Consider the following 14500-nt stretch of genomic DNA (forward strand, 5'->3'; position numbering starts at 1 on the left):
GGCCAACCAGATGCAGGTTTCCCGCAGGGGAGCAGGATTTGAGCACAAGAACACTCTCCCCTCCTGTGATTCCTATCAACTTGTATTCAGAAGAGTTACTGCTGCCAACTGTAGAGGCAGAGCACATCCATCATGGCCCTTTAAAGCCATCTAGGTTGGTGGCCATCACTGCCTCCTGTGGCTTGAAGTACTTTCTTTTATCTGTCCCTAATCTTCCAACATTCACCTTCTTCATTGGATGAAGGTAGCCAAATGTAGATATGGAGCGCTGAATAGGCCAATGGTTTGATCAAGGGCTGCATTTGGGATGCTTAAACTGTCTTGGCAAGCAATGGAAGCGAACATTTACAAAGCCAAACCTGCCTGGGTTGACCCCCAAAAGGGCCACGTGGAGGTTGTTGTAGGCAGAGTGCCAGCTTGCTGCTTTCGTTGCTGTGCCACGGCGTCTTCCTTCTTTGGCGATCACTTGTAGCCGAGTAAGATTGTCTTCCATGAACACGGTTTTAACAGTGTGTCCGTAAATGACTGTGGAGGCCAATGATGGATCCGCACCTCCTACAATGAGGACATAGGTTTCGGGGCAGGAGTTGATCACGGTGAGGATTTGCCAAACGTGCCTTCCTCTGAGTTTGTTTCTCCCTTTCATCCTAAATCTGTGCTTCCTCAAAGTCCATGACGCCTTCGGTAAAGGATGTTCTCCAGTTGGAGCACTCTCAGGCCAATGAATCCCAGTTGTCGGTGTTTATCCCTCATTTTTTAAGATTAGTCTTGAGGGCATCTTTAAACCTCTTTTTTTGTCCACCAGCATTACGCTTACCATTCTTAAGTTGGGAATAGAGTGGTTGCTTTGGAAGACTATAATCAGACATGACCAAGTTGATGTTGAAGAATCATTGCTTTGACACTGGTGATCTTTGCTTCTTCCAGTACACTGACATTTGTTCGCCTGCCCCTTCCCAAGTGATATGTAAAATTCTCTGGAGACACCATGTAAAGTACAGTGCAGTTCTCAAGTTGCACTGATGACTGGTGCAGTGGGGAAGTACTAGCTTTATTACATATTTTGTGTCTTTCTTTTGTATTTTTATGTTGTGAACTGCCTTGTGATCCTCTGATGAAGGGCAGCATACTAACTAACTAACTAAATAAATAAATGAATGAGGCTTATTCTTCCCAGGTGCTGGTGCTTAGGGAACTTTAAACCTACTTTGGTTCCCCTATGGTTTTGCTTTCTTCTCTCCTCTTCCATTCCCCCCACTTTTCTTTTGATCTTTTGGCCACCAGCTAACCTGTATCCATGGGGGAGACCCAAAGCACAGTTCCCCCTCCCCTTTTTGGTGGAGACAAGGGGGAGAAACTCACTTCTGCAAGCATGAAAACCTTGCTCTGGAAGAGAAGGGAGGTTTCCCCAGAGATGGTGTTCCACAAGTGCAGCAGAAATCCATCCTTGTTGCTTTTGAGTACAGCTTATCCTGGAGGGAAAAGCTCTTATTTTGAAATGACTTCTGCCTGCTGAGCTTTTTGTGCAGGGAAGGGCCTGCCAAGTTTGTGAGGCCCAAGGCTTTCTTGTGGGAGGACGCAGGGCTGTCTTCATGCTCTTTGGCAATGATTAAAGTGAGGTTAGTACAAAAAGGGGGGGGGGGAGGGAGAGCTTTCATTTTATTCCCTGATCCTTGCTTTTTCATACCAGATGGCAGTGCCATATTTTCAGCTGTAATTAATTTAAACTAAGTGCTGAACAGAGAAGTAGAAGAGTGGATCAGTAGCTCTCTTTTGGAGAGGGAGCAGTGATTTTCTTCCCAATTATACATCAGATTCATGTTGCTAACACCTTTAGTCACCCTCCTTAGCTTGTGAAGAAAAGAGGAGCTCAGTGACTGTAACTATTGCTAAAAAGTGAATCTCATGCTGTTAGACTTCAGTGTACGCAAAGGTGTTATTTTTCTAATTGGGACAAGGCAGGCTCAGGTGGCAATGAAATGTTATTGTCATGTGACAGCCTGCAAAATGTAATTGTGCATTTTTGAAGTCAGGGTACGAGGAGTTGTGTGGTCTTCTCTTGAGCCATTCACCTTTTCCTACACACAGGTTAATCTTTATTATGTTTTAAATGTGGTTGCAAATGTTTTCCTATCCTCAGTTGTGAATATGAATTAAGCACCCATTGCACGTGGTTGTCCAATGCAACATTTCTCTTTTCCCCATCCCTGCTCCCAAACCACACATCAAATATCAATGTGCACATGGTTTCCCAAATTTGGAGAGGAGAGACTGGGGTCAGTTCCTTCGGTGCATGATATAGATTGACAGGATTTCATCCTGCGGCGGGTGGGTTGGTGCAAAGGTAGGTGCAAGCATGTTTTAGTTTAATGTTTTTCATTAAAGAAAATTGCAAGAAATTAAAAAAAAGTAAGTGGGTGAAGTTTCTGATTTCATTTATTCAACCTCTTCCTTTAGATTTTTGCAGGACAGTTCTATTATTAGTCACTTAAGTGCATAAAAAATACCACAAAACATATATATAAGGGACAGCAGAAACTGAGCTGTCTTTTTAGATTTTCTGCTTTGCTTTCACACTATGAGTTTTATGTAGCAGAATGTAATAGAATTAAAGTATAAGCTGTTTTGTAAACAAAAAAATGAATGTATGCTTTAAACTTTACATGGTTAGTTAGGCTATATATATATTCAAACATTGCATGCCTACAGTTACTTTGCCTGTGTGGCTGTGCACCAAATTATATACAGAGCTGAATTCTATTTACCATTTTTTTCATCAGTTCAGCAGGCAGCTGACTGATACAGGGAGTTATATGTGATTAATTATAACCTCAGGAGGTAGGCAACATGTGACCTGAGTTTGACTTTTATGTAGCTTGTGAGCTCTTGCTCAAACTCCTGAGAACTCCAAACATTTTTTTTCTATAAAAAAAAAAAAACAGATTCAGATTGGGCTAGAGACCCCTAAATCACAAGTGATTATTGTGGATGGTTCACTAGTGCTTGTTCTTCTCTGTATTTGGGTTGGGAATGGAGAACCACTAACCCAGGTTGCCAACACTTCCAAGGCTACCACTTGAATAAAATATGGGGGGGGGGGGCAGTTAAGCCCTACCCCACATAATTGATCACAAGACATCACACACCCACACCATTTGAATGGCAATACTAATCAATTTTTCGGGGGCAGCCCCCAAATATTTTAGTGGGGGCAAAGGGACCTTGACCCCACCAAGCTGGCTCCTGTGAACACTTCACGGAACATCATAGCATCTAGAAGATCTTCCATTTTGTAGCCTTCTGAATTCAAAGTTGACACTTTTCCTTTATTTTTTTAAGGGAAGCAAATACTGTGAAACAGCTACCCAACTATTGGAACCCAACAGAAGTGTCTTAGTCCTGTCTGTGGCTTTTGGTTCCAGATCACCTGGAGTTCAGTTGTTTGTTTATATAGTATCATAAATGTGCTTGGTAATATTACTATATTGTGCAGCATTGATTTTGCTGACTGGCAGCGGCTCTCCAGAGTATTGAGCTGGGTCCCCTCCCAGCCCTACCCAGATGTGCTGAGGTTTGAACCGGGGACCCTTCTGCAATGCAACACATAGGCTCTTCCACTGAGCTGCAGCCCTGTCTCAATCAGGTGATTACTTTTATGTTATAATCTCATTAAGCCTGGAGTGGGAACATTATACTGTTTTGAGAGAGAGCTGCCTTACTGCATATGGAAATTTACATCTCTGTTTGCGTATATCTATGTGAATTAGTAGTAGCATTTTCTGGAAAACGGTACGTAATAAAACAATGGAAATCCATGGATATCCTGCATGTGTTCTGGGGCTTAGCCTTGACTCAAATAATTTAGCCCTGAATTTGCAAGTATGTCTTTGGCAACTGCTATGAGATAGATGATAGATAGATAGATAGATAGATAGATAGATAGATAGGTAGATAAATAGACAGATTTGGCTTTGGGTTGCATATAGGTGTGTAAGTGACCAAATCACAATTTCACCCTAAATTTGAATATATGCAAACAGCAAGAGCTTTTCTGCCCATTGCTAATAAAAGGTCCCGTTTGCTGATATCATTCCCTTCCAATTACCTAGGGCAGAGGTTTTCAACCTTTTTGAGTCCACGGCTCCCTTTACCAACTGCATTCTTTCTGCATGGGCACCCCTGTGGGGCTCAGGAGCCCAGTTATGTCACCCCTTGCCTGCAGAGCTGGCAGCCTCTCACCCTTTTTTGAACACCCTCCCTTGTGGAGTGTTCCCTCATCCTCCTCTCCTCTCGGCTCTCCCCTCTCCTTGGGAGTTCTCCAGGTAGCTGTTGCAGCTACCCCTGGTTTCTACACTGCCTCAGCTCCTGACAACCAGCACCTTGTGGCCAGCCCCAGAAGAACCATTTGCCTGGGGAGCGTGTAGCCAGGGCTGCTGCAACAAACATCTGTGCAAGCCTTTGGGAGGCAGAGACATGAGAGGGCATCAGAGGAGGGAGGGAAGGAAAGAGGGACAGCGGCCAGTGTTGTCTGTGGCACCCCTGACCACCATTCAATGCACCTCAGGGTGCCATGGCACGCTGGTTGAACACCACTGACCTGGTGCTCTGTTCTTTACTAATTTATATTGATTTTTCACAACTTTTAGCTTCCTCTGAAAGATGCAGTGTTGTTGAGGAATGTGTCTTGTGCTACCTTAAAGACCAACAACTGTGGCATAATCTTTTGTGGACCACAGTCCATTTCATAAGGAGACGAAGATCTCTAAGGAAAGGCACTTTTAGAGAAAACTGGTTTTGTTTTACTACATACATTAATATTTATTGTATTTTCTGCTGAATAATAGTAATAATAATAATAATAATAATAATAATAATAATAAATTTTATTTATATCCCGCCCTCCCCAGCCGAAGCCGGGCTCAGGGCGGCTAACAACAATAAAACAGTACAAACAACAATACATATTTGACATTAGGATGAGGACTTACAACCTGAATGGAAAATGGCATTAGAATGGAGTTAATATTTCTTAATGTCACTTTGTTGTACAGTTCTCTGGGGAGGGGAAAGTGGCAACTGTTTTGTTTTGGATCTGTATATTTTAAAAAAGATATAGAGAAAGAAAGAAAAGAAATATCTCCAGCCAGCTCCATGTTTATATTGTAAGGAAGAAACTGGAATGGTGAAGGGGTGGAGCTTCCTAAATTTCATTCACTCATTTTTGCAAAAGGGAAGGGCTTGCTATCTCTTGTTTGTTGTTCTCTTCTTATGTTACGTGTATACTGATACAGATCACCCATTATGGACTTGCCTTCTGATATTGAGGCAAAACAGTGATATGTGTATATTTGCTAACTTACACATAGCACTTTTCTATTACCTGGATGTGTTCATTATCAGAGTGTTAATTCTTTGGTGTTCTGTTAATATTGACTATTTAAAAATTAATATTTTCAGTCACTATGATACCAAATAATTGTACATGTGCTGGAAGAATGAAGCAGAAAATACTAACTGAAAGCGGTGCTTGGCATTTCATTTGGATGCAACTTTCCAGAACAACATCTGGAGATCTACTGTCTCCAGCCTAGCATATATAGGTCCTTTACCTTTATATAGTTTGCCAAAAAAGGTTGTTTGTGTTCAATGTAATCCCACATTCAGTGCAAAGCGCCACTGTATGGCATGCAGAGTTGTGCCGTAGGCATGAAGAAAACTCCCCAAGCTTTCAATATTTGAGTTCCCTGATTATTCTAAGCAATTAAAGATGCCCTTTAACCTGTGCAAATAACGCCACAAAAGTGCGTAGCCTGCATGAGTGTCCTGAAAGGGAAGGGGAACCCAGCCAAGTCTCTTAATTTACAATTCTTTTTCAGGATAGGATACCACAAGAGTGGCTATTTACAAGCTGGATTTTAAGCCTTACAGAATATGTTGCTCAACAGGGTATATTTTCATTTTACATCAGCTGTCAGGATGTGAAGTTAAAGAAAGTAAAAAGCAAATACGGTGCTACCTCCGGTTAAGAAATTAATTCATTCTGGAGGTCTGTTCTTAACCTGAAGCACCACTTTAGCTAATGGGGCCTCATGTTCCTGCTGCTCCGCCGGAGCACGGTTTCTGTTCTCATCCTGAAGCAAAGTTCTTAACCCGAGGTAATATTTCTGGGTTAGCGGAGTCTGTAACCTGAAGCGTATGTAACCTGAAGTGTATGTAACCCGAGATACCACTGTACGCATAATATGGTTCCTTATTTCTGGAGATTTTTGGACTTTCATCAGTCAATTCACACATAAAGTTATGTTTCAAACTGCTAACTGGGTGGCCTCTTTCAGGTTAATTATGCTTGTACATAAATAATTTATTTCTTTTTTGTTGTTGGTTTGAACTGCATTAAGAATACGCAGAAAAAGTTAAAATTAATATTTGAGCTTAAGCAGGGCAGCAAAAAGTTGCCAGTTGCTTTTGGGATTACAAAATAAATAAACAAATCTCCATCTACATGGGAATGCCCCCCCCCCCCCGATACTGGGCATTGCTTATTAGTCTGAACTAATAAATGTGTGTATGAGACACAGATATGACTGATTTCTGCAAAAAATGGGCTTTTGTTTACCAAGTTGGTGTGTGTGCAGAAGATGTAAATTCATATGTGCTATTTTCTTTGTCACAGTAGTTACTTTTAATTCTATATTATTTATCTTTGGGTGGTATCTAGCAAAGGTTATCTGTTAGTATAAATACTTCCATCTTTGCAATGGGACTCTTTGCCCTCTAAATCTGCTCTGAAGGGTTGGGGAACAGCCAGAACAGATTTAGCAGAGGCATCAAAGAGATTCAAACTTGGTTGCACAGGTGGAAATTCTTCCACTAATGTCTTCATTAGATGCAACCCTATTTTTCTATTACATAAAAATGACAAATTAAAAAGGGAACAAAATAACTTAGAGATTTTTAAACAGGCTATTTAGTACCTCCAGCGCTGAGAGCCTTCTGGCGGTTCCTTCACTGCGAGAAGCGAAGTTACAGTAAACCAGGCAGAGGGCCTTCTTTGTGGTGGCGCCCACCCTGGTGAACGCCCTCCCATCAGATATCAAGGAAATAAACAACTATCTGACTTTTAGAAGACATCTGAGGGCAGCCCTGTTTAGGGAAGTTTTTAATGTTTGATGTTCTATTGTATTTTTAATATTTTGTTGGAAGCCGCCCAGAGTGACTGGGGAAACCCAGCCGGATGGGCAGGGTATAAATAATATATGATGATGATGATGATTAGTATTAGTATTAGTATTAGTAGTAGTAGTAGTAGTAGTAGTAGTAATAGTAGTAAAATAGTAAGCAGTTTATAAATGCTTTTAAATTAAACAAATAAAATAGTTTTACAAGTGGGATATGCTAAGCCTGTATTACCATTGTAAAAATAGTTTAAGACATATTATATAGTGGTTACATATTGAGTTAAATTATCACTGCATTAATTGGTAACAGGATTATTCATTTCCTCATCCAGTGTTTTAATAAAATGTTAGAAAGGAGCAGTAGTATAAAATGGCTGCTTTTGAAAGCTGTTTAGGGTTCTGGACAAGGTCAGCTAGGAGGTCTTCCAGTTGGCTTTAAGTGGACAAATGCAACTATTTCTGGCTCCTTTTCTGTATTTTACATATTGATGCTAGTTGGCTTCACTCCTGACTCTTTAAGAATTTTGACCATTAAACTTGCACTGGACTGAAACTCAAGCTGGGAAAACTCATTTTGTCTGGCAGGCTGGGGTGTTCAACACTTGACCCAGGGAAACTATCATTTCATTGACTGTTGAATTCAGGTTTCTGGCTGGCATGTGAAAATTCTGGGTGCCTTTATTGAGCAGTATACTTACCCTGAGGCCAAATATGAAAGCTATCCACCTGCTTCTCTCTTCATAAACATGACTGAATGGGCAAAAAAGTAGACCTTTTCCCAGCCAAAGTACTTGCCAAAAGTTCTTTTTGGCAATGCTTTAGACACATAGTACACTCTTGAAATGGCACATCTTTGTGTGCAAAGTTGGGCGAGAAAGAACAAATAGGCTGTATTGTTTTTAATACTGTATGTGGAACAGCTGTGCCTGGTTGGAACAGAATAAAGGTCACTTTCCTTACTAAATCCCCCCCCCCCCAATTTATTAGTTTCCAGAAGACTAAATGAAGTGTACAAAGTGAATTGACAATGTATCCTGCAGAGATAGAGATAGAATTATTAGCTACTGAATATGAGGAAACAGTGAAGTTGGGATCTGAGGCACAGGGTCTGAAGAATAAGGAAATATTTGTTGGAAATTTTAAAGAAAGGGTAATAGATATGTTTAGAGAGTATTCGAAGTGTAGGCCACATCCGCATTTTGAAATTAAGTCTTGACATGCAGTGTCAGTGACGTGGTATACTCCTGAGGGTTGGCAGAATGGACTGCACCACTTTGAGTAGCAACATTTCATACATAGTCACATGTAACTTACGCTGGATTGGGCCACGGTGTGCTTGCAGTTTAACAGACTTTTATCAGAAAGCATCAGAAACTAGTGCAGATTTGCTGATAGCTGCTCACCTAGGCATGTCTGAAGAAGTATTTTTTTTATTCGTTCGCATGTATCAGAAATAATGCATAATAAACCATCAAATTCAAGCAGTATGGAATAGTTGAGATCTACTTTAAAAGGTCCGGGAGAATAAAAGCATCTCTGCCTGGCACTGAAGGGGTAATGCAGGTGCCAGGTGATTTTCCTGGGAAATAATTCCAAAGATGTCTCCACTTGTCATTCTCATCATTACAAAGGTAGTGAGGACCCTTGGAGAAGAGATTCTGCAGTGGACCTCATTGGGTGGGTGGATGGTTACGATGTCGGGAGACCACCAGACAGTCAGACTTCCCCAAAAAAGTTGTGTTTTTCTTTCTTTTTGATTTCGGCTATTGGACGAAATTTTGGCTATTCAGCATATACCATATGCATGTTTTGTCAGAAGTAAACCCTGCTGTGTTCAGTTAGGCTGTCTCTAGTACAGTGGCACCTCAGGTTATAGACGCTTCAGGTTACAGACTCCGCTAACTCAGAAATAGTACCTCGGGTTAAGAACTTTGCTTCAGGATGAGAACAGAAGTCGCACGGCAGCAGCATGGCAGTGGGAGCCCCATTAGCTAAAGTGGTACCTCAGGTTAAGAACAGTTTCAGGTTAAGAACGGACCTCCCGAACAAATTAAGTTCTTAACCCGAGGTACCACTGTAAGTGTGTTTAGGAATGCATCCCAAGTCACATAAACACTTTGGAAGAATGAGAAATTATTTTGTTGTTGTTGTCGTCCCCCTCAATATTTGGCAGCCAGTATTGCCAAGTGTAAAATGGCATCATTTAACTTTCATGGTGCATATCTTAAAATCAGGCCAACAAGAACGGACACTTTCTGCTAAAAAGACTCTGTACGATTTTAGCTTTTTGTCAGCAATGCTTTTGGCTTCTCCTCTGTTAAGAGCTGTGCACTGGAAGTGAGCGTAAGAGAACAGTCCCCCCTTTCTGGGCCTCTCTCTTGCTCTATCTTTCTCCCTTTTTCCTTAAACAGTTGGCAAAGTTAGTCATTTCTCCAGGATGGGTGTGAATTACCCATTTGCTCTGTTCCAGTAAACTGAGTGGGCAGCATTAACAGTTCTACAACACAAGAATCGTTTAAGGACAATATGTGCCGTAACTACTCCTAGAACCATTTTTTAATGCATGGACTCCAAACATTGCTTTGAATTAGCAAGATAAAAAAATCTGTGCAGCAGTTTGGTTCTAGCAGTCAGGATGTGTGTGGTTTTGGTATGTCGTCCATCTGAGCACATGATGCTTGGGTAAGTGCTAGGAGCCTGGGTTATGATTCACTGGGGGAAATCATGGAAAACAATGTCTGCTTTAAAGATAAAAGGGAAGATAAAGGGGGAGAGGGGGGTGCTGTATAGTAACCAAGCACTTCAACATGATCTGTCCATATGTGAAAACAAACTTAAAAGGTATAATTGCTATAGAAAGACTCAAATCAGGTACTATGTTCATACCTCGTTACGGAATTCATGCGGTCAGTAAAGTTGCACATTTTATTAGTAGTAGATGAGCCAAAAAGGTAAATAAATGCATGTATGAAAAGCCAACAGCAACAAAATAAAGTTCAACATATACTATCTTTATTTGATCAACTAATGGTCACAATTCACTGTGCACTTTTAAGTTACACAGGAACTCTCCTATAGCTAAATGTTTTTTTAGATAGATAGATAGATGGATGGAGGAAGTTTTTTTATACTTTAATTCACCACAAACTATGATATTGTGTAAAGATCTCAGGTTATGCAGAATGGTGCTGTTGCCAACTAGCAGTGCATGGCGGCAAAATGTTTCTGCTTGGGCTGCTGTACATGTTCACATTTTCCAATAGGATGGATGCAGCTCATTATAAAATCACATACATCCCTAGACTTAAGGAAGGTTGCAAGATATGTCTTCCTTTCCTTACAACTTATCTCTGTTGGCATACTTGCCTTTGCCTCTTTAACTGCATTCTGTGCACATCCTGTAGGTTGGGTTTTTGTTTTTACCTCTAATGTATCGTGAAATTTAGAGTTGGAAGGGACTCCAAGGGTCATTAAATCCAACCCACTTCAGTATAGGAATCACAGGTAAAGAACACCTTGCAGTTGGGAACAGCTCCTGAGGTGGCAGCCAGTGAGCTGATTGTGCAGGCCTGCATGTAAGTACCCAAGCAAAATGCAAGGCACCAGTAAGTTAGCCCCAAATGCCCTCACAAAGGACAAAGCTGCCATTTATAAAGGGAAGATCTCAAGTGGTGAAGGCTGCTCCCAACCCCTCCACATGATGCACACTCACAATGTCATGGAGACCTTGGTTTTCTTTGTATGTTTCAGAGAAGAGCAGGAATGAAAGCATGATTTGACATTTGAAATCCTTAACAACAACAACACACAGTAATTTTGATAACTGTTAATTATCGGTCTGTTTTACCCTGTTGAAGTCAGCAAATTATAAGGGACCCTTTTTTTGTATAGCTAGCATTTATTTCAAGGAATTGCCTGTGTTTACAAAGATTGTGTGCCAAATGCACTAATATTTTGTAAACAAAACTTTTTTTATTTAAGAGCAGTTACAACATGCAATTAGTATCTCACTGAAAAGCTATATTTTGTTATAGTTTGAGCAGAACTGCTGAAATAAATTAACTGCAAAATGACTTCGTAAGACTGGAGAAATAAACACAGTGTGTCCTTCTGTGGAAGTAGCTTTACTATATCCAGGTTTGGCAGTGGTAATATTCCATCATTGTTTTGTGACTGGGGAGTGAAATCCACTGTTCACAGCCCCATGCTGTGTTTTTCAGTTGCACGTTCAGTATTTTGCAAGTGTACACCTAAAAGTATGACAAGCAGGCATTTGAAAATGTGTCTGTTCTCTCTACCTGCATTTGTTGCTGTGGGAAGTAGTCCTGTGCTGATTTGCCTTTTCCACAAGCACCCCTTTTTGTGCAGCATAATTTGGGCCCCAGATTGGTAACTAGGAATAATCTACTGGATGACAGATTTGGAAGAGAAAATGACAGAACACCATCCATTGTCCTCTGTAGTTCCCAGCCAAACTACTCAAATATATTATCAGTGATCAACAGCCCATCTTGGACAATAATATTTCTATTCCATAGGACTTCAGTTGTAGGTCTCTACATTTTGTAGGACAAACAGGGCAATCTCTATGCAAAACAACAAATATAACATCAGAAATGTCAGTATCCAGAAAGCAGTAGTAAAACATTTCAGCTTACCAAGGCACTTTGTAACTGATCTTAAGGTGGATGTTGAACAAATGAACTTCAAAGGGAAACGCCTTATATGACCCTACTAAATTACAGTTTATCAGGCCATTCAATTCTGGATTCCTCTGTTGCTTGAATCCAGATGACATATTTTTATCACACCATACATTAACCAGTTTACCACTGCCCAGATGTCTTTGTTGTCACCACTGTTGGCTTGTTAATTGGTCACTGTATTATTATTATTATTATTATTATTATTATTATTATTATTTTGCTTTTAAGTAACCATTGCTAATCATTCCTTTGACATTTCATTTCCTTGACCTCACTTCCATACTTTTAACCCCCCCCCCCAAAAAAAAAACACCTTTACCTTCCAGTTTAGGATTACACTTCATGCATTTGAGGAAGTAGACTGTGGTCCATACAAGCTTATGCTAGAATTAATTTGTTAGTCTTTAAGGAGCAACAGGACTATAACACTGTTACTCCCAAGAAATGCACCCAGATCACTCTGTGCTCTGTTTTGACAGACACAGACCAGGGATGGGGCCTGGGAAAGCTGGATCTCCTTTTGCTAGTAGCTGGAAAATGTTGGAGAAGGAAGCCTCCACAGCTCTATTGTGTAGCAATTCCTTGTCTTCATTTCCAGCCCTATCTTCTGCTCTCTCTGTGTGTATGCACACCCATACTTTCTCACTTGCTTTGCTTGCCAGTGTGCATGCTGGATCACGCTGCCAAGGATTCCAATACTCAGTGAAAAATGCCACTGCTTTTAAGGGGCGATGGAAAACAGTAGATTTTAACAAAATGTTCTTTGTTATTAACAAAAACGTGAGTGACTAGAATCAAGTGAAGCGTGACATTTAATGCATTTTGATCACTATTTGTCAATAGTAAAACAGAACGTCTGTTCATAAAATGGGGGTGTAAAATGTGCATTTTGATGAGGACGTTGACTGAGCAAGGTCAATTGATTATTATTTTTCTCTGCAGCTTGTCCAAACAGCTAACTGTGGTTAACAAGTAATCAGCCCCCTTTAAAAAAACAACAACAAACCAAACCAAAACTATTGTTCATGCCAAGTGTCAGTTCAGCTGTTGAATTTTGTGTGTGCGCTTGCTCACGTGCTTGAGTAAAGACAATGGATAAACGATAGCATGCTGAAATCTTTCTTCCTCTTCACGAGTGAATTAAATGTGTCAGGCTTGAATAATGGCCTTGTCTGTTTTTCTCTTAGAATGAAGGCTGCCAATGGGGATTATCGAAAAGAGCACAGAGACAGAAGTCGCAGTCCAATAGAACGGGCTGCTGCACCAACAATGAGCCTTCACACCAACCACATATATGCCTCAATCCCAAGCTTACCCATGGATCAACCTCTAGCACTGACCAAAAACAGCATGGATGCTACCCGGTCTGTTAGCATCACTCCTACAATGACGTCAGTGGAACGGCAGCAGGTACTTACGCTGTTCTCCATGATTTCTCTCTCTCTCTCTGTGTGTATGTCTGTGTCTATATATTTAACAACTACTTTTTTCTCAACTTGGTTGTGTTCCTTTGTCTTTGCCTACATTGTTGCCTAGTTCCTCTTCCTGTGAGCACATAAATGCAGATTAAAATGTCACAAATGTTTTGATGGTTGTAAGTCACCCTGACCATAAGGAGATTCAGGGACAATTGAAACAACAGCAACATATCAATAAATTTCTGAGCGATCTGATTCAGCATGTCCCAATAAGTAATATAGCTTGATAGCAAGTAGAAAATCATTCATACGTATTTCCTCCTGTCCAACTCTGTTGAAGTTAGAGGGCTGTCTTCAGACAGCAGAAGAGGCTCCCTGTTGCATTCTCTTCAGTCTTGGAGATCAAAAAAGGAGCAGGCAAAGTTGTTGCCCCTGCTGCCTCTGATCAGACAGGTCTCCTCAGGAGCTGGCTGAAAGCAACAGATCCTCGTTTGCAGGTGATTTGTATCTTTCAAAAGTGATAAGGAGATAAATACAGATTCTGGATTGCACCACTGCAAGTTTAAGGTGTGGAAATTCCACCATAGAAAGATCTCACATTCAAAAAAGTAAGAAACAACGACCTTCAAACCTCACACACGTGTGGTGGTGGACGTGGAGACAGAGTGTGTTAGCATTCTCTGCTCTATTGCAGCTTGCACTGCCTTTCAGCTCATAGAAAGGTCCTAGAAAGGTCCTTGCATATTTTACTTCAATGAGTTGGAAGATATGTTTATTGGAAGCAACCCTTTCCCCACATAATTTCAAACAACTTAAGAGCTCCCATCTACGTACAGTATTTGAATTAAAGTTTGCCAGTATTAGTTTCTTATGGATTATTAGGGAAAAAATCTTCAAAGGCTCTTAGATACTTATCTTCTATAGCACGTTTTAAAGATCTGGCTATAACATGAGCCTTGGAAAATATCCATTGTTCTCTGGGAAGAAACTGTGAGAGGGATGTGATATGACCTTTTGGAGAAAAGGGTCTGGTATGACTTGCTGCTCTTTAACATGGGGAGACAGAGATAACTGGAATCCTGACCTTGACCCAGAATGCAAAAAGCTTTTGAACAGTGATCAGTCTCTAGGCTATGTAGCAGATGTGTAGAGAGCCCCAGACACCATTTTTCCTTCCTTCTGCTGACTGAGAACTCGG

At 40.7% G+C, this 14500-nt stretch overlaps 2 protein-coding genes and 1 long non-coding RNA gene across 5 annotated transcripts in view; 2 read left to right on the forward strand and 1 right to left on the reverse strand.

The window, feature by feature from the left end:
• Window positions 1–14500, forward strand: part of VGLL4 (vestigial like family member 4) — a 94585-nt gene that overhangs the window by 71307 nt on the left and 8778 nt on the right. For 2 of the 3 annotated variants that reach the window (XM_083429240.1, XM_083429239.1), the window contains one exon: window positions 13072–13294. In XM_083429240.1, coding sequence (XP_083285366.1) covers window positions 13072–13294 — 223 coding nt within the window. Of the gene's footprint in view, window positions 1–1512; window positions 1620–13071; window positions 13295–14500 lie in introns of those variants that run through there. The other variant, XM_083429241.1, reaches the window with a different exon arrangement.
• ATG7 (autophagy related 7) overlaps window positions 1–14500 on the reverse strand; it is a 148593-nt gene that overhangs the window by 23849 nt on the left and 110244 nt on the right. The gene's annotated exons all lie outside the window — the stretch shown is intronic.
• On the forward strand, window positions 4963–10482 carry LOC310672307. The gene is made up of 2 exons (XR_014508513.1): window positions 4963–5275; window positions 6547–10482. It is a non-coding gene; the product is annotated as an uncharacterized lncRNA (long non-coding RNA).

This window comes from Podarcis tiliguerta (assembly GCF_965153285.1).
Source record: "Podarcis tiliguerta genome assembly, chromosome: 2".
Taxonomy (NCBI): Eukaryota; Metazoa; Chordata; class Lepidosauria; order Squamata; family Lacertidae; genus Podarcis; species Podarcis tiliguerta.